Genomic DNA, 20,222 nt, shown 5'->3' on the forward strand with positions numbered 1-20,222 from the left:
TCCCCACCCCACCCCACTTTCTGTGTGGAATCTCAGGGCCTTGTTAAAGCATCATGTACAATAATTGTGCAGCCAATATAAGAGATAAAAATCCCATGCCTCTGATGGGAAATTTAAGTGGATCAAACTTTTCCAGAAGGGTTTTGGGGTGGAGGGGTGAGTTCAAAACCACGATCATGGAAATTCAGCTAAAATTATCAGATTTATATCCCACATTTATTTTGTACAATTCAAAGCAGACTGGCCCAAAGTCACCCCGCTGGCTTTTATGCCTAAGGAAGGACTAGTATTCACAGCAACCTAGTTTCTAAATCAAGACCTTCACCACTGCATCAATTTGATTATTATGATATTGTTATGTATAGTCCCCAAAGTGGTCAATACAGCATAGGTATTAAACATTGTTAAGGAGTCTTTTTAGGAAAAAAGGCTTCTTTTTGAAAATAGATGTTTATCAAAACAAGGATTACCAAAATGGACACATTTATGTGGGAGGTGGAGGATGATGGAAGGAAAAGGAGGAGGAGGATCATGCAAGAAAGTAACAGTTTCTGAAAATGATTTTTCAAAAGTTTATTGCTAATAGCATCAAGACTTACAATAAACGATACTTGAATGCATTAAAAGAAAGATGTTGAAAAGCAATTTGTGCTTGAAGTTATATTTTTCAGGAAGGCAGATAGTTCTCACAGGATCTAACATTGAGCCTTGGTGCAAAGTGGCTAGAATGCAGGCTAACTGTGCCCACAGTCAGGAGTTCGATCTTGACATGCTCAAGATCTTCCATCCTTCCGAGGTTGCTAAAATGTGGACTCAGGCTGTTGAAGGCAATATGCTGACATTGTAATCTGCTTGGGGAGTACTGTAAAGCACTATGGGGTGATATATAAAAATCCCATGCTCTGTTTAACAACTTTCACAATCGCTTAATGACCAAAATAGGGAGGTGAGAAATTGTGGTTGCTAAGTGAGGGGATCACAATGTCTTTCTTAACAACCAGTACAACTTATGACCATTATGGGCAGCCTCCATTACAGTCATAAGTCAAGGACTACTTGCATATAGCTACCAATCTCACAAACATGACTTTGGGCAGCATAAACCACCACAACAGTTAAAAAACCCCTAGCAGTCAATTAAAACTAAAATAAATAGATAAAACCCTAGAAAGTGAGAGAACAAACCACACTCAATCTTATTCAGCCACCTGGGATCCCCAAAGCTGGTGAAAAAAGGGACTTCTGGAAAGCTAACAGAGATGGGGCTAATTTCACCTCAGGGATGATGTTCCAGGAGATGGTGGCCACAGCAGAAAAGGCACACTGCCTAGGTCCGTCCTGCCAGATGGAACTCCTTTGGAGATGGAACCCATCACATATCCCTCCTGTGCATTAACAATGGGATATTTTGCTCCAGCTGAAGCTTCCAGAATACTCTTCAAGAGTACCCCCTTGTAGGACCCATTTCAGTAATCCAAACGGGAGGCGACAAAGGCATAAATGGCTGTGAGCAGGACCTCCCAATCCAGGAACATGTGCAATTGGCACATCACACAAAGTTTTACAAAGAGCCTTCTGGCCACAGTGCAACCTGCTATTTGAAGAAGAGCCATGAATCCAACAGGACCCCAGTCTAGGCACAAGGTCTATATGGGACAGTGCAACTTTCTCTAGAACCAAAGATAAAAGGTCCCTGGAACCTGGAGGTCCTACAGTCTAAAACATTTGGTCTTACACAATTGAGTCAGGTTTTTCCTCATCCAGACCCCAGAGCACCAAGATGGAACCCCCATGGCCTCACCCAGGTAGCCATTGCATCACACATGAGATGACACTCTACAGCATCACTCCATGGCATGACTCAGTCCAGGTGTACATAGCTGGATGTCATCAACATACTAATGATGCTTCAACCCAACCAATGGATGACTGTGGCTTTCATTTAGCTGTTTAAACAGGAAACGAGACAGCACTGAACCCTATGGCAAAGCCAGCTGGGTGGCCTTGAGTCATTCACTCTCTCTCAACTCGAGGAAGAAGGTAAGGGAAAACCACTTCTGAAAGATATTGCCAAGAAAACTGCTGGGAACTGCACGAACTACATCACACCTTTTCTGCTCTATCCTCCAAACTGGTCAAAGCTATTTGCTCCTGCTTTTGGACAAAAACGTTGCAACATTTTGTGTGATAATAGTGGGAAGTGAAATACAGGTAGTCGTCAACTTACAATCATTTATTTGATGATCAAAGTTACAACAGCACTGAAAAAAGGTGGCTTATGACCATTTTTCACACAACCATTGCAGCCTCCCCATTTCATATCACAATTTGAACCTTGGCAACAGATTCATATTTATGACAGCTGCAGTGTCCTGAGGTAATTTTTTGTGACCTGACAAGCAAAGTCATTCGGGAAGCCAGATTGACTTAACAACCATGTTACTAAGTTAACTGCAGTGACTCACTTAACAACTGTGGCAAGAAAAGTCTCAAAATGGGGCAAAACTCAACTGTTTCACTAAGCAACATAAAATTTTGGCTCAATTGTGGTCATAAGTCAAGGACTGTAACTTCTAACCTACCTCTGTAAACTGGCCAATTGACTGCTTGTCAATTACAATATAATTTTTATCTTGAATGTCTTGGAGTGGTTTTAGGTTGCTATGCATGTGAATAGTTACATATGAAGCAGGGGCATCCTTTAATTCTTTAATGAGATTACTATTATTTTATTGTTTAGTATTGATAAGTATTTAATCTGCCTGGTCTCTGGTTATAATAAAGTATCTTTTTTTACATGACAGTAAAACTATTATTGGATTTCTACTTAGTTTTAGTTAAATAGCTTAACAGTATCTTAAATTTTTTTATTGAGCAATATTTAATTTATTCAATTCTGTTTGAACCAATGGATAGACTTTCTAAAAGCATTTGAAAATATGTCTCATTAGAGCTTCTTGAGGAATTTATGTAGATTGATATTAAGGATACACCAGGAAACAAATGTTGCAGCTTCATAATCTGGGTTATAAGATTATTGCAATTCCGGGACACCTTTCCTATCTGTCATCTCAATTCTAAGAGCTTGAAATATTAATCATATAGAGCAGCCATAAAATATATATAATCTATATTGGGATTCATTTTTTTTCTACAAATCTAGAATACAATTACATTTAGACTACTCCCTAAAATTCTGGTAAATGCATCACCCAAAAAGTCAAGAGCTGGAGCTATTTCTATAGGGAAAATGTTTATGTTTTGGCTTTTCAATACTAATAATAGCAAAGAAATAGTAGAGTTGTATAAAATTATGTAGAGAAACTAGGAATAGATCTCCTGTATTTATAATACTATTCAGCTCATAAAAAATATTGTCTGGAAGTTCCCGTCAGAGGGGTATGGATGTAATAGTGCTCATTTAAACTTAACCCTTAATGGGCCTTCATTGTCCTCTGGTTGACCATTCTGGGAAACACCAGGTTGAACTAATACGCCCTTTATCTGGTCTACTGTGATACTTTTTGTCGCAGACTTTGGCAGCAGCCAGAAGGAACATGGAAAAATGTTAGGAATAGCATTGAAAACTGTCCTTCTACATACGCGTCTGAGAATGAATGAACCAGAGGCCACCAGCGAGGGAGATGCCAATGATGAATGCAGAAAAGGCTATGCCAAGGACAGCTGGGAGCTCCAGAACTGGGGGAGGAGTAGCTGCAGAAAAGTTAGAAATACACGGAATTGAGAAGTCTTGTTCCCTTTGCCCAATAAAACCAGTTGCAAAATATGACACAAGTCCCAAAAATTAAAGATTGTAAGAAAAGGAAACCCTAAAATCAAGATTCCCTTCATTTTAGTTCATTTCTTGAAACAAAGAGGAAGATTGTTCTAACTCTTGCAGAAGAATCATCTTATTTCAAACTCATCAGATCAAAGTTGGGCAGATTTCAGAGTTGGAGCTATGTTACTTTGGGAAACCTGGCAAATAATGCATGTACTTTGAATTAAAGAATTATAAGCCAGCTAATATTTTCCAGTATGATAATTAAGTGTATACAAAACCCATTTGTATATGTTCTGGAGAACTTTGGAATATCTGGTTCTTTCTCTGCATACAGACATTTTGGAATGGCAACAAAACCAGGCTGTGTGTGCAATTCAAACCAGTGAAATCGCTACTTTTATTAACAGGCCATTTACAAATTAAATAGGTGTCTTAAGTTGTTTGGAACTGCCAGAAGTGTTGTTTATAGTGAATTTATATTTCAGAATTCTCTTTATTTTACTGTTGCTCCTGTTATTTTTGCAATTCTTTTTCTTAAATATTATGAGCCCTGGTGGCAGAGTGGTTAGAATGGAATATTGCAAGCTAATTCTGCCCACAGCCAGGAGTTTTGTCCTGACTGGCTCAAGGTTGACTCAGCCTTCCATCTTTCTGAGGTTGGTAAAATGACCCAGATTGGTGGGGTCAATTTGCTGACTCTGAAAACAGCTGACGTGTTCTGTAAAGCACTATGGATCAGTATCAATCTATTGCTATTGTATATTCTTCACTGTTTATCTCTAAGCTCTTCCTTTAATTTTCTCCCTCATTAATAGAACTAACTTTGTTTATATTTATTTCCTTCCTCCTTGAGAGAGGTATTTTAACTTTCAGATAACTAAACAGGTTTTAAACAATTCTCTTCTTCCTTCCTGTCCTGGGTAACTCCTTGTAACATTAAAGAGGACTTATAGATAACATTATAGAGACAAAGAGTTCTCAGCTGCTTTGTCTTCTGTTATTCTCTGCTCTCTTCTTTCCTTCTCTCTGGGATCTTACGATCACCCCCCACTGTCTTTTCCCCTGGAATCCCAACCATCAAATGTTTCTTCAGAAGTCTTTGAAGTGTCCTTTGAACTCCATTGTCATCTAGGTGTGTCATCACTTCTCCTGTGATGGACAGTACTTCCATGTTCTTGTCAATTTTTGTCTTTCACCTCTCCCCCAAACGACAGCTAAATTTCTAACAACAATGTCTTTTAGACTCCATGTCCCTGCTTATGTGCGTGATTCATGCAACTGGGGTCAACATGACAAGAACAAATTGGATAACCTTGGACATTCTGTCACGGGAGATACCTAGAGAGTGATCGGGAGGAGATTCAGTACAGTCTGTTCCTGAATCAGTAAGTTTTGCACACCCCTAATGACAAGTAACTGGAATCATATTGTTAAACAAGTGGAAGCTTTCTTTCTTTTCTTCTTTTTTTTTTTTTTTGCACTACTCTGGAAATAGAGCCAGATGTATATGCCTTGAAGAAGTAGAAAAACATTGTAGTCACTGATCTGGCCATATTTGAGCCTTTCATGATACGGATGTGCCGCCACCCCTCCTCTCCTTGCTTCTTTTGCTATATTCACAAGACATTTGCCTTCACTTTGTGTCCAACTCATATCTGGGGTTGCTTAAGGTCATCCTTAGATGTTCTGATATTAAAGCAGTGTTTTGTCCTGTAAGCAGCAAAATCACCATGACAACCATGGGTACAATCTCATGTATTTGGTTGACCATCTTATTGATAGGTCTATCAGGTGAACCACAGGAAGGTAGGATCAGTCTGGTGTCTTCTTTTTTTTTATTATTAATTCTTAATCCTCAGTTCAGAGACCTGAATCTGCCTGAATTGTACTTGCTCAGCAGTGATGGGGAACTACAAGATGAAATATGTGAGAGAAATTGTTCTCTTTCTCTACTGCTTCACAGCACAGCCCCTAACCATGCATGGTACAATAGCAGAGCAAACAACAGCTACAAGTCTGTTGTAAGTCTAACACACCGAGTTGTGTTAGAATTAGCTTGCATGACTGACTTTCTACAACTGTCTGTAGTTTGCTTGATCTAAGCCTGAGGATTGGCTAGGAAAACTAGCAGATAAAACAGCCCCTCATCCCAATCACCCTGCTTGGGTGATCTCCGCTCTGGGAGAGGCAACAAATGGAAAAGAAGGAAGCTCTGGCACATAGTTAAACCTGTAGTATAGCCATTTGTCAAAATAATTGCCAGTTGTGATAGTACTGTGATTGGCAAATGCTTTTCCTGTCAGCTGGTGACACTGAGAAAGTGCGAGAAGGGTGGTCTTCTTTGTGTGGGAAATGACATTGTCCTCTGGGCTTCAAGCCATGGTTAGATGCAAGGGGGAACAGCAATGGGAACAGCAAGGCTTATCTGCTGTTATCACGGTTGGGAGTAGAGCATTTTAACTGAGCTATGGGAAAAGCCCTGGGACCTCTTCTAGAAGAGGAGACTGCATTCAGATCTGACTCTATTCTCCGTATCCCAGGAAACATGCTTAAAGAAATAAGACCTCAGCACATACTCACTCAGAACTTTCTGTGCCTTCTGCAACTTTCTGGCATCCTTTGCTTTTCCTTGTCGGTTGGCCAAGGAATTATCTATGGCAAAGAATGTAAGAGTCAAGGAGGGAGAGGTTGACAAAAACATAATCTGGAAATGGCCTCCATAAAACAACTGCATATTTTTGAGTTACATTGGCCCACCCAATCACTGCTATGTAATTAAATAGACAACTAGTAAGTAATAGGCAAAAAATGTTGCCCATAACAAGAGGTGAGAAGCACAAAAAAGTGTCCTATATCCCTGGATTTTCATTCATATCCTGGAAAGGGACTGCACCAGAGGTGATATTCAGCAGGTTCTGACTAGTTTTGGAGAAACCAGTAGCAGAAATTTTGAGTATTTTGGAGAACCGGTGGTTACCTTCCCCCAGGAATGGGGAGGAAATGGAGATTTTGCAGTATTTTTCCCCTGAAGTGGGATGGGAATGGAAATTTTACAGTTTTCTTCCCCTGCCATGCCCACCAAGCCACACCCACAGAACCGGTAGTAAAAACATTTGAATCCCACCACTGGACTGACTGCACAGACGGTCTTGCCCAAATGCAGGCACTGAAATCTCTTCGGAGCGAGGGATGCCATTCTCCAGAGCCAACGGCCAAGCGCCTACCTGGCTCCAGACTAGGAGAAGCAGGTCTGAGTGGAGTTTCCATGGTCACCATGATGGGCTTTGTGATGGTACGCTGGAAGTCCCCACTGGCTGGCTCTTCTCTCCTGCAGGCTTTGTTCTCAAACTGGCACTGAAACAAAAATCTGTCTCAAAGAGTTTTTCCTTTGCAAGGGGAAGAAGTCTGAACCAAATACCACTATCTTTTCCAAGAAGATCATGCATCTAATTTCCCAAATAAGTCACATTAAGCAATTCTGTGCAAAAACTCATCTGAGATAAATTAAGAAGCTTCCCTTTTGCCTGGTCCCCAGTTCCCAGTCATTCTTTAGCACTGCTTTTTGGACAAAACGCATGCCGTAGCTCAGTGATCGAGCGCCTGATTTGTGTACAAAAACTCCCAAGAAAGGTGGAAGAAACATGGGTGTCTGATACCCTGTCTATCCAAATGGTCAACCCAAAGCTTGACAAGTAGTCTGACCTAACGTAAGACATCTTATGTCAGGACAGCACCAGAAGCAGAAAGTGAGTCTTTGCACAGAGCTGCTGGACAATTGTTAAAAGCCCATTTCCCTTCTCTAAAAGGCTATAGAGACCTTGGGGATTGAACCGCTAGTTTTGCCAGAGTCCTGAGGTTCCCTGCTGCAGAGCATCAGGCGGCAATGCAAGAAATGAATGGAGTCATTGGAGCGAGGCTGGAGTACAAAACTCAGCCGTTGGCGATGGTGGTATCTTGGGCGCGATGTCCGGTCCTGAACTGTCTCTTGAGGTGCTAACAGGTTGACATGGGAATCAGCTGCACAGCCATGCTGGATAAGCAGGTGTGAAGATATCACTGAAGAATCCGAAGAGCCAGAGATGAAGCATTGTTGGATGGTGAAGCCAAGACAGGAGTGAAATGTGACCAAAGATGCCTAGAAGACAAAAAAAAAAACCCAAACACCCCACCACAGAATTAGCAAATCCAAATGCTTGATCTGGAATGGAGTAAGGAACAGAGGAAGCATCATGGGGGGGGGGGTTTACCCACAGGGGCTGGAGCCCAAATATATTCAACCATACGGATTTTTCTTGATGGTTATCATAAACATGGATGTAGTTGTTTTCAGAGGTGGTATTCAGCAGGTTCTGACCAGTTCTGGAGAACCAGTAGTGGAACTTTTGAGTAGTTCAGAGAACTGGCAAATACTACCTCTGACTGGCCCCACCCCCATCCATTCTCTGCCTTCCGAGTCCCAGTTGACTGGCTGAACCTTCTATTGTTGCCCTGCACAGGAGAATGGAGCTGGAAAGCAGGTTAGTAGGGTGGGGAGGGAATGGGGATTTTACAGTATCCTTTCCCTGGAGTGGGGTGGGAATGGAGATGTTACATTATGCCACGCCTACCAAGCCACGCCATGCCCACCAAGCCAAGCTATGCCCTCCAAGCTGCGCCACACCTACCAAGCCACACCCACAGAACCGGTAGTAAAAAAATTTAAATCCCACCGCTGGTCCTAAAAAACTCCCAAAAATGCTGCCTGGCCAACTAACAGTTTATACTATTTCCTTGTAAAAACTGGGCAATCTCAACAACCATGTTTGGCAAAATGAAGGCCCATTTACTGAAGGCTTTCCAATAGAGGAAACCCAACCGTCTCTTCCATAACTGCTACCAGAAAGAAAAACAATATTCACTCAATTGACCAATCCTTGAAGGAGCCTAGAAGTAGTGTCTAATTAACATAATCTTTGAGTTCTTCTTTCCTCAGTTTTGGGGGAAAGAGTCAAACATTCCAAAACTGACACCCTCTAGATATGTAGGATTTTGAAACCCATCATCTCAAGTAGCATTTAAATGGGTACTTTAAAAGAAGTAAGCAGACTTTGGCCTAGTTAAGGTGAGAGATGCGGGGACTGCTGGCCACAACCCCTGAAATAAGACAACTTGGAAATGTAAAGTGGCCTTGCACTATTTAAGGGACATGAAATTTGAATTTTTGCACCAAAAGTCTTTTTTTTTTTTTTCAAACTGAATATCAGTATTACTTCCACAAAGACCCGGCTGTTGGCAGAGACGATACAGAATCCTGGTTGCTTGACAAAAGCCTCAGAGCTGGACACTTCTAGGCTGAGCAGGACATGGTGAAAAGGATGGTGTGGTAACTTTTTCCCTTCTGAGGAAGATGCCTGGGTAGAAGTAGAAAAGACAAGGGAAACTTAAGGAAAGAAAGAGGCTTATATTTGGCACAAGAGTTGAATTTTAAGAATCAGAGACCAACTGCATAATTTTTGCCCACAAAAAGTCTGAATGTCAACATGCTTCATTATTCTTCTAAATCTCAGATAAGTAGTACACTGAACCCCCAGTCTGTTTGCTATCAGTTTGTGCCATTGGTATACCAACAGCCAGGGTAAGCCATGGCTCTTCAGGAAAGACCAATGACGTTTGAAACGGAAAGGAAATGCTGTAACTTTTTCCAAAGCAAGTTCAGCAGTGGACTGCTAGCAGTATCTCCCTCCCTCCCTCCCTCCCTCCTTTCCTTTCTCAGGTGAATTTGATTTTAAAAATCTGCCGGTTTCCCATTCAAACCCAAGTAACAGGGAGAACAGCAAAGTAGATACAAAAAAAAGGAAGATGCCTATTGGTGGAGTCAGTGGAGAAGGCTCATACGAAAGGTCTTTCTCAAGAGCGTCCTATGACTGATTGGCACTTGTTTGCCTGGCCCAGAGGAATAAAGCATCAGGAGTGGACAGCAATCAAGCACTCTGAAAACTGTCATTGAGACAAAACACTTGGCCAGTATTGTTGTCAAAACTAAAGGACAAATTGAAATTGTTACAGCAATTTCTTGTCATCTCCAGCTGGATTCAGCGGTGGAGGTAAGCAGCATGGAAGAGCCCTAGGACTGATTGTATCTGATGCTGTGTATGTTGCACTAATGAAAACATAACTCATCAGTGAAACGCTGCTTCCAAATGGTAGAATTCTGGGGTGGAGAAGGCATTTGGTTCAATTCCTCCATTTTCAACAGTGGCCCGGAACCATTTGGCCACTAGGGACCAGTTCTGGGGAGAGGTGTTTTCCCACAGCCCAGAGGGGGCGTGGTTCTCATGCTGCCTGCATCCTGCAGATCGAGCTCCACCTTGTTTGTGCAGCCCGGTTTCTGGCATGCTGTGGCCCGGTGCTGGTCCACAGGGATCTCTGATTTAAAAAGACTCTTGGGTGACAAACCTGGGAGAAACCTTGGCTCTCGTATTCTATTTGTTTATTTATTAAATTTGTTTGCTGCTCATCTGGCTGCAAGGCTTACAACATATAAAAGCAATACAACTGTAAAAAAATAATAATGTATGAGGGTGGGGGAGATGGGGTCTTCTACTGGTCCGTCAACCACCTCCATATACTTAACTGCTATTGTCAAGCAGGGCAAGAAGTATTGTTGGAACAGAAAATCACCAAGCATGCAAGCTAAGGCTTAAAAGATTTCATGTGAAGTGTTCTTTAGCAACCAGACCAGAAATTTATTGCAGTGTACGCTAAGATTACTTCTTTGTGCCTGGTTGTGTAGTAGCTTTGTTTCAGCAAAGACCTGGCACTTTATCATAAAGTAGCTGTTTACTCATTCTATTCAGCCATTCCTCCCAACAAAGGTTCAGCTGGCCAGTTGCATCACTCTTTGAAATAGCTTCCTGTGTTCATGCCATCTCTTACAAATGGTGTTCTTGGTGGCAGGTGAAGGTCTGCCCATTCACCCTTCCACATGAAATCTTATTCTAGGAAACCTATTCTCTCTCCAAGCCTGGAACCATCTCAGCTAGTTTACTTACTTCCTTTATATCCTTCTTTTCAGGCATGAGGTTCTGGATCCCATAGCATAAATCAGATCCAACTTTGTCTGTTTCAGGGGCAAGCAAGGTAGAGAGAACAGAACTGCCCTCTTCCTTCTGCTTCGTTTCCCAGCCTACGGTGACAGTCTCTGGAAAGTGCTGTCTCCCAACTCCAAGTTTGGAAGGAGACAAGAACATGGGCCCAAAGAGTTCATGATTCTCTGGAGGACCAGGAATGGCCTCTGCAAAGAGAGAGGGGTGGGAGGCAAAACCCGTGTGAGATAGAGTACAAACAGCAGCTTCTTGTTAGTAGGTTAACTCTTTCCTGTATTACTGAAGTCATAGAAGTTTGAGTTTCGGTATAATATGATTCTCTCCTCTATAGATTCAGTAGGCTCAGTGGAACAAAGAGATGGAATCATCTCTCCATACAGTAAAATCAGGCAGCCATTAACTTGTGTGTCATGAGTGTCACGAAATATTTTATACACTCAGCAAAATATGTAGAAGCATATTCAGGAGTGAGCTGTCTATACATAGTGCCAGGACAATTATGTTAATATAATATGTCATGTTAACCTCGCTGCACCCTCACTGCAGTATGTAATTTATCTGCAAACTCTTATCTGGCATACCATCAGCGCCCTCTATAGACCATGGCTATCATTAACTTGAAGAGTAACTAACTCCCCCTCTTTCTTTTTTAATCTAAACTAAGTACAGTACTGATGAGTTTACTAGACAATCTGCATTAGAAAATGAATTTTAATCACAATTGTTCCAGACATCAATCTTTTTTCCATCAAATAGTTACCTGGCTTCAAATCCACCAAAATATGATAAACCTGACTTGGACTTCTTTCACAAATTTATAATACAGTATATTGGTTGCCCTTTGAACATTGGAAAAGTAAATATAAAACTGCAAAGTTAGAGAACAACCATCCTCTCATTAAAGCTCTCTGAATAGCTGGCCAACCTAGGATTGGTCAGAAGGTTCATTTTTTTTCAAATTGTTAAATTATTGTTTTAGATATTAATAGATTAGGGCTGCAGAAAAAACAATTACTACCAACCTGCCTTCAATCGAGGATCTGTATACTGCATGAGACAAAAAGAGGGCTGTGAAAATATTTACAGACCCCTCGGATCCTGGACATAAACTGTTTCAATTCCTTCCCTCAAAACAACGCTATAGAGCACTGCACACCAGAACAACTAGACACAAGAACAGTTTTTCTCTGAATGCCATCACTCTGCTAAACAAATAATTCCCTCAACACTGTCCAACTATTTACAAAGTCTTCATTACTATTACTATTAATCTTCTCACCACCCCTTATCACCCATCCCCTCCCACTTGTGACTGTACAACTGTAATATGTCGCTTGTATTCTAATGATATTTTTGACTGTTTCCTAGTATGAGTTGATTGCTTATTGTACCCTATGATTATTATTAAGTGTTGTACCTTATGATTCTTGACTCTTGATGAATGTATCTTTTCTTTTATGTACACTGAGAGCATTTGCACCAAGACAAATTCCTTGTGTATCCAATCACACTTGGCCAATAAAGAATTCTATTCTATTCTAATATCAAATAAAATCTGAGCCATGTGATCACATGCTCATTGACAATCAAGCTGATACATAGCTTTAAAATATTTTTTAACAAGTAAGTTCTCTGCCTTGAGTTGTAAAAGGCAGGGAAAAGATCAAATAATAATTTCCATCATTTCACACAAATTCAGCGGACTTCAACCTCAGTCTCCTTGGTCTTAGTTTAATCCCAGACAGTGCTAGTAAGGGGTGTAATTTGCTGTACCACACTCCTTAGTAGCACTGATGACAGTTTGGGTAATGAAACTTCTGCAAGAAGACAAGCAAGGTCAGAGAGCATTAAGGACCCCTCATTCACAGAATAGTTTGGAAACATACCACCAAGGATTCCCCTCTCATTACAATCCTGAGCTTCAAATGTTCCCCTTTGTTGGTCTTGGGTGAATACTTTTTCCACCTCAGCCCTTTTTAACAACTACCTACCATTCAGTCCAATAATCAGAAGAAACCTGTTCACCCGCTCGGCTTCGGTGTAAGAGGTGAAGGCTGGTAGCTTCTGCTCTGCTGCATATTTCAAAGGATCTCTAGCACTAGCCAGCTCAGGAGGTGTCTGCTGAATCACAGTGAGAGGCTGCTTCTTTTCTGGGTTGCTGACGGTGACTTGGTGTGAAGCCTGGAATGAAAACAGTTCAGGCGGATATGTTTAGGGCAGGGGGTCAAACCCAATTTCATTGAGGGCCACATCAGGGTTGTGTTTGACCTTGGTGTGTGTGGTGTGTGTGTATGGCCGGGTGAGCATGGCTAGCTCAGGGGCACTTTTGTCAGGGGCACCTAAGACTCAGGCAGGGCTGGGGGGAATTCACTGTCTCCAGCAGAGGAAAGTGAGACCAGGGAGAGTGCCAAACCCTTGTCCTCCAGAGGAGCCTTGCAGTCCCTTCTCCTGCAGCCCTCACTGGCGGAGGGCTTGCAGCCTGTCCTTTGCTGTTTGCAGGGCGGTCCCATGGGCCAGATCTAAACACCCTACGGGCTGGATCCAGCCCGTGGACCTTGGGTTTGACACCCCTGATTTAGAGCATTGAAGTTAAGAGCAACAGCCAACTCAAAGGGGAGACAGGCCAGGGAATCAAACAGTACTGTAGTGCTTAGGTAGTGCTCCTAGGTAGAAAAGCAACCCCGCCCTTTCAGCAATAAGGAATAACTTTACCAAACACGGAGTGACACCCAGCCAAGGAAGTAGCATTTGATGTCAGGGAGAACAATGGTACAGACTAGCAAAAAAGGTGGGTGAAGCTGCCTAATTCTGCAAATAATTGTAGTTCCATTTGCAGATGAGAAGATAAATAATGTCAGATATCTACCCATAGCATTTTTGGCTGAAAAGAGAGCACCGGGAAGCCTAAAGTGTGCCATAGCAGATCCTGCCCATACCAGTATATGCAGCTGTCCAGTGAAACAGTGGACACGAACCATCCATTGGGCAGCTCCTTCACTCTTCAGGATCAAGAGGAGCCCCTGGCGTAGAGATCTTCCAACCGCATGAAGCTCCACAGTCAGATGGGCCAGCCTGGACCTAGAAGAGAGCAGACTGACACCTCCGCCTTTAATATCAGACCATCAAGCTAAAAATTATGGAATCAGGTCTGGGCTTCCAACGAATTGCTAAGATTCCTTGAATATCACATACACGCACACACATGGTTTCCACAACATAACATCCAAAATGAATTACATTTGCAAGCCAGTTCCCAAGGTTTGTGATTTTTATTTCAACCTTAGGTACTTCGAGGTAAGCCATTTTGATGCAATTTATCATAGCCCCTTCCCCTTTTCCATCCCCCACCCAACTCCAAAGAACAAGCTTTGCCAGCTTTCCGTAATAGTCCAGCCTCTTCTAAATATAAATGGCATTGCTGTGTTATTTCCAACCACCCATCTATGTTAGACCTTCTGGGGAAGGTGTGAGTGCATACCTGGGGACAACACCTTTGGAAAGGATAATGTGAACTTCAAGATCTTGAGGAGGGTCAGGATTCTGGCAAATTCTCAGGGGCTGCAGCTGGCGTTCAGAGGCAAAGTGCTTGGGCGTTAGGAAATTCCTACGCAATTTACAAATTGCCTGGGCAGTCCCACCTATTGAGGGAGGAAGGCAAGAAGAGAATTAAGACTGTATATAATCTTCCTCACTAAGGAAGAAAACCCTTTGGCTGTTTCTGTTAATTTAACATCAAAGACCCTTTCAGTGCAACTCCACTCGTTTGGTTGGCAATGGGTTTTCACTTGACATTGTTGAATTCACGTGGCATTTTTAGGATACACCTAAAAATGAACCAAATTGTAACCTGTATATTTTTAGCATAATTATACATTTAATAATAACTTAATTTAATAATAAATTGTTCATTTAACACAATTATGGGTTCATACTTGCATCTGATTCAGGTCAGAAGCCTGGTTTTCCTCCTTCCTGAAGCCCTTTGGTCTAAACTCAAAGCTCCTTTCTACCTCCTACTCCGTACACACACAACATGCTCGCACCCATTTCACTGCTACTCTCACACTGCTAAACCCCACAACTTCTACCGCCTGCATTAATACATCCCACCCTCCCATAGAAAGAGCATGTAATTCTGAAGCCATCTCTGCTTCAGGGTGGCCCATACCAGACCCCAGGCGCGTGTAGATTGTATTGACTCCACGATACTCAGCAAATGAAGTGACCCCTCCATGTTTCCTACGTGCCCACTTAAGCAGGCCTCTTGCAGAATCTGGAAAGTCGGTCTCGGCAGATGCCACCAGCTGAGAGGCTGAGATGCTGGAGCCCAGAGAGACCTGGGGACATGGGAAAGATAACGGGAAAGAAGCTTGGCCTTAAATTACTTTGATTTTTTTACTTTGATTTTTTCTCATTTTTACTTTAATCTGGGAGACAGTGACAAGAGCTACACCTCAGCCTTACAGGCCCACTCAAACCTAGGGTTACTAGCAGGTGTGGGTTCTCTGCCTGGTTGCTGGGTGAGCGTGGCCATGGTGGGCGTGGCCTAGTCAGCGTCTGCACAATGGTGGGCGGGGCTTTTTGCCCTCTCCAGGCTTTCCTCAAGCCTCTGGGAGGGCGAAAACAGCCTCCTCGGGCTCTGGAGGCTCTTTGGAAGCTGAAACAGGCTTGTTTCTGGCCTTCCCAAACTTCAGGGAGGCCTGCTTTTCACCCTCCCCGAGCCTCCACGCCACCCTGCATTTACCTGCATCCAAAATGGGCCACGTGGGGACTCCTGAGAGGAGCGGGGTGGAGTGGGCGGGGCCAGCCAGGGGTGGGATAGTGGATATCTGAACTGGCAAAGGAGGGTACAGACAATTGGAAAGGACAAATGGGGGCAAAAGGGGGCACACCCATTAGTTTTTTTGACATCTGTGACAAAAGTTACAGTGAAAAGCTGCAAAAACAACAACAAAGAAAAGAAAAAAAGTACCCAGATCTACAGGTATTTGGAATTACTTTTTCCAGCATCAGAAAGACTTCTGATTTTTCAGTCACAGGAATGTGCAGGAGGGTCAAGAAGTATTTTGGAGATCAGGCATGTCCAGCCTGCAGCCAACAGGCCCCTTGTGGCCCTGAACAGCTAGTGATATGACCCCACAAGATCACAATAACAAGTATCAAAAAATAAAGTTTGTTATTTATATGCATTAACCAGTGGTGGGATTCAATTTTTTTTTACTACTGGTTCTGTGGGTGTGGCTTGGTGGGCGTGGCAGGGGAAGGAGACTGTAAAATCTGCAGTCAGAGGTGGTATTTGCCAGTTCTCTGAACTACTCAAAATTTCTGCTACCTGTTCTCCAGAACTGGTCAGAACCTGCTGAATACCACCTCTGGCATTAACTATTTTATATGCAGCCCAGGACAATTCCTTTTCACTTAATGTGGCCCAGGCAAACCGAAAGGTTGGAGATGCTTGTTGTAGATATTCAAAAAGCTGGACAATGTTTGAATTTAAGGCTCTGCCTGCCTGCCAGATGGAAGATAGGGGGACAGCTCCTACTCTTGCCACATGTCTGAAAATCCTATTGAAACCTCACTAACTCAATTCTCCCATCTATATGGTGGAACAATAATAATTTATTATACAAGAAGATCCTGAGCTCAAACAAATATAGATGATCGTTGATTTTAGGATTAATTAAAGCACTATTTAAAATGTATTTGTTACCCATCTATCCTTTAGGCTAAGATTTAGTTCATCATCTTTATTTGCTCAGGGAAAGGTTGCCTCCTCCTCAGAGGTTCCAAATGTAATATTCTCCACCTGCCCAAGTTCTGTTCTCACCTGGAAGGTCCAATTTTTCCCAGGAGAAGAAGACAACATCCATTGCACCGGCTGCTGGGAATGCAATACAAAGATAGGGGCTCCGCTCAGAAGATTTGGAGCCAACATAAGAGTTACCTGAAAGAGGGTCAAACAGATCAAATCTCTTCGCTACGGATCTTCACTTTAGATTATGTTCTGTGTATCTTTATAAAATGGTTCTTGGAATACCTTCATCTGATAAGCTTAAATTTATCTCCAATTTTAGCAGAAATGGAGCAAGATCTACAGAGATAGCCTAGAATTCTTGAGAATGTCTGAAGTATGACAAATATGATTAAATTAGTTTAATAGCTTGCCTTGAGGAACAGTACCCAGCCAAGAAATCTGGATGCCCTTACCCTGGTAGATTTTTGTAGAGCTCTAAAGACCTGGCTTTTCCTCCAGATATCTGGGGCTGTCAGTTAAGCGAGTTTTGCAGTGATATTCTTTTCTTTCAACAGTTACTGTTTAACCAGGACATAATTAGCTGATACTGTTATGATTGTTTTAATCTTGATATGCTGCCCAGAATCACAGCTATGAAATGGGAGGGGCATATAAATTATTTAAACAAACAAGCAAACTAAATTCCAACCTGATCCATATTTGATGAGGCCTTCCTTTTTTAAATTTCTTCATATCATTGTAAGCATGTATACGCTACCAAACCATTTTAACTATTAGGGTCGCCCTTCAAAAGTTTTACTGCATACATTACCACTTGGTGAGAGTAGAGGAATTCCTTTTCCAGACTTGCAGGACTGTAACTGGGCATTTATTGTGCTTTCTATTTTGTTGGAATTCAGTTCCTATAGATTGATTGATTTGTTTATCAAATTTTAGGTACCGCCCATCTCACTCTCAGAGGTGTCACTCTAGGAAGTGTGCAGTTTAAAAGCATAAGAGTATTAAAACCTTATAAAAATGCAATGCATGGGTAAAAGGAGCCAGGTGGAAACATAATTAAAATCATTTAAAAGTTAAAAGACAGGTGGAAGGCCTTAAGGCACCAACCAGCCCTAGAGTTTTGCATGCTGCTCCACAAGAGCCATGCAAGTTGTCGGACTCTTTTGAAAGGCCAGGGGAGAGGGGGACCACCACTCCTCTGGGGAGGGTGGGGAGGATGTTCTGAGGGCAGGGGCAACAGCAGAGAAGGCCCCACCAACTGACCCCACCCACTGAAATCTTTAACCGAGAGGGCCACAGCATAGCTTCCCTGTCTGACTGGGTGGGAATGGCTGATGTGATGGGCATAAGGCAATTCCTCAGGTCACCTGGCCCCCTGACATGTAGGGCTTAGATCCGATTCCACACCAGAAGATTTTGTGGGAACTCACACTCCTCCCAATCTAAGCCAGTGTCAGAGACAGCCATACCATGCAGAGCATTAGCCAGTGTTAATGTACCTGGGCGTTGGCAGGCCCTCCCTTGCGCAGGCTGATGATGTGCACTTCTTGGCCCGTGGAGGAGAGTCCCTGGCTGGTGCATCCTTTGCCTTTTCGCAAGACCTCCCGAAAGCCCAGGATAGGATGGGAGGTGGAGGCAGACTCAGGCAGACAAGTGAGATGGTGCCAGGCAACTGCAGAGCAAAATAGAGATTGTGCCTCTGGTGCCAAAGCTGCCTTCACTCTGTTTCTCCTCATTCCCAGACACAGAATCTATGCCAAAGCAGTCAGGAGTTTGAACTTAGAAATTTGTTTACTTCTTTATGACATCTATTCCATGCTGCCATGTGAAGAATATGAAAACATCTGACAATGAAGGAGAGCAGAGGGCAAGAAAAGCAAGGAGTGAAGCAAACACTGGGCAGAAAGGGGGCAGGGCTCACGGGTTCTCTTCCAACTGCTCAAGTGCTGCTGCTGTTCTCTGAGGATTCGGCTACTAGATCATGCAAGTCAACCTGTATTTTCTCCCCTACCCGCTCCAGGGGGTGCTGCTAATTATATCCAGTTCCAACTATTCAGTTAATTATACCCAGACCAGATCTGTGATGAAGGGCTTCAAGCAAACTGGTATCCCTTTTCTCTGCTTCTCTTTCCTAATGGATCTTGAACATCAGATAAATTTGGGGTGGGAATGCCTCTGGGTTTCTCTCAAACACCTCCCTTATTTTGCCTTCTGTAATTATGTATGATTATATTTTGTATTTTTTTAAAAAAATTCCAAACTTTTTCTTGGAAAGAAAGAGAATTTAAATAAAATATTATATTTTTCTGCTGCTAACAATTTGGAAGCAGACTTAATCATTAAACTTGGTACATCCCAACTTATTGGCTCTATGGCTTTTCCCAGCCAAATGAAAAAAACACATACCATTGATGCTGTGCCAATAGAGCAGTAACTAAGGTTTGAAATTGCTAGAGTGGTGTCTGGATGATGTCGGGGTGCGCAGCACTTCAGAGCGGATACGGAAATATTTTGGAACAAGTATTGCATTGCACTCCATTGTGCCTCCTTAAAGAAGCTGTGTCTTTTCCTGGGCTTGAGTATATAATCATGTGAAACTTTCAGCACATTTGTTTAGACTTTCACAGCCAGCATCTGTTGAGTAGTGTTGGGCTTCAGGGCTTAGTGACTGTGTCTAGACAGATTTCCTGATGTTTCCCCACCAACTGTGGCTGGCATCATTAGAAGGACCTTGAAACCCAACACTGGACAAACTTTCAGCAAGTTTATACTGTTTATACAATATGTTTTCAGTCTATTTATACAGTTCTGGAAAATGTGAGGAAAATTACCTTTGCTGCCATTTAGACCGCAGCCACCTCTATCAGTCCCTCTCTCCGAAGTTCAAAGATGTCTTGTGGACCATCATCCAAGGGTGGGTTTTCATGAGGCAGCCTTTAGCTCATCTCCAACTCATGACCAAGGCCACTTAATTTAGCATCTGTGACATTGATGGAAAATTTCCAACATATGCCTTCCTCTGTGCGTGATTTCTGCAGCTTTAGCATGATTGCGGTGATGACCCAGTTAGAGACTGGAAACTACCCAGCATCTATTGGCCATTTTAATCCGCTACATCCACACCTATGCTTTCCAATCTTTTGCTTACAAAAGGTAAAAGAAGAGAACTCCCATCACAAAATACAGTAATGCCTTATTTCTACAATTGTTCTGCCAGCCGATTACATTTGGGCAAAGTGGGTGTAATCGGGATCCCCTCACTCAAAAGTTGCCATCTTGTGGCACTTCTCTGTGCCATTGCAGTGGAAGAGTCTTAAGACCAGACCTGATTAGGATGTCAGTGAAGTCTCCATTTTTTAAACTATTCTGGTTTAATACTTATTTTTAATTATTAGTTTTGGCTGTTATGCTTAGTTGTTATGTTTTTATCTGTTTCAATTATATATTTTGATGATGTGATCCACCCAGAGTCTTTTGGAGTGAGCAGCTGTAATAAATCTTACCCCCCTTCTCCTTTTTCCTTTTTCCCTTCTCATTCTCCTTCATTATTCCATCAGAAAAATTACTATTACTAATTCCACATTCAAATATGGCGTAA

General features: G+C 42.4%; 1 protein-coding gene across 5 annotated transcripts in view; it reads right to left on the reverse strand.

Annotated features, from left to right (window-relative positions):
- The window catches only part of LOC113433476 (transforming growth factor beta receptor type 3-like), a 30,710-nt gene that overhangs the window by 3,805 nt on the left and 6,683 nt on the right, over positions 1-20,222 (reverse strand). Inside the window, exons 3-14 of one of the 5 annotated variants that reach the window (XM_087924630.1) lie at positions 18,124-18,296; positions 16,697-16,747; positions 15,038-15,206; positions 14,348-14,507; positions 13,806-13,947; positions 12,861-13,050; positions 10,816-11,057; positions 9,034-9,174; positions 7,602-7,919; positions 7,009-7,138; positions 6,365-6,436; positions 3,604-3,714 (exon numbers count right to left, since the gene is read on the reverse strand). In XM_087924630.1, coding sequence (XP_087780756.1) covers positions 3,604-3,714; positions 6,365-6,436; positions 7,009-7,138; positions 7,602-7,919; positions 9,034-9,174; positions 10,816-11,057; positions 12,861-13,050; positions 13,806-13,947; positions 14,348-14,507; positions 15,038-15,206; positions 16,697-16,747; positions 18,124-18,296 — 1,899 coding nt within the window. Of the gene's footprint in view, positions 1-3,603; positions 3,715-6,364; positions 6,437-7,008; positions 7,139-7,601; positions 7,920-9,033; positions 9,175-10,815; positions 11,058-12,860; positions 13,051-13,805; positions 13,963-14,347; positions 14,508-15,037; positions 15,207-16,696; positions 16,814-18,123; positions 18,297-20,222 lie in introns of all 5 variants that reach the window. The other 4 variants (XM_087924629.1, XM_087924628.1, XM_026696090.2 and 1 more) reach the window with 4 other exon arrangements.

Source organism: Pseudonaja textilis, chromosome 2 (genome assembly GCF_049901715.1).
Source record: "Pseudonaja textilis isolate UNSWEBS1 chromosome 2, rPseTex1.2, whole genome shotgun sequence".
Classification (NCBI taxonomy): Eukaryota; Metazoa; Chordata; class Lepidosauria; order Squamata; family Elapidae; genus Pseudonaja; species Pseudonaja textilis.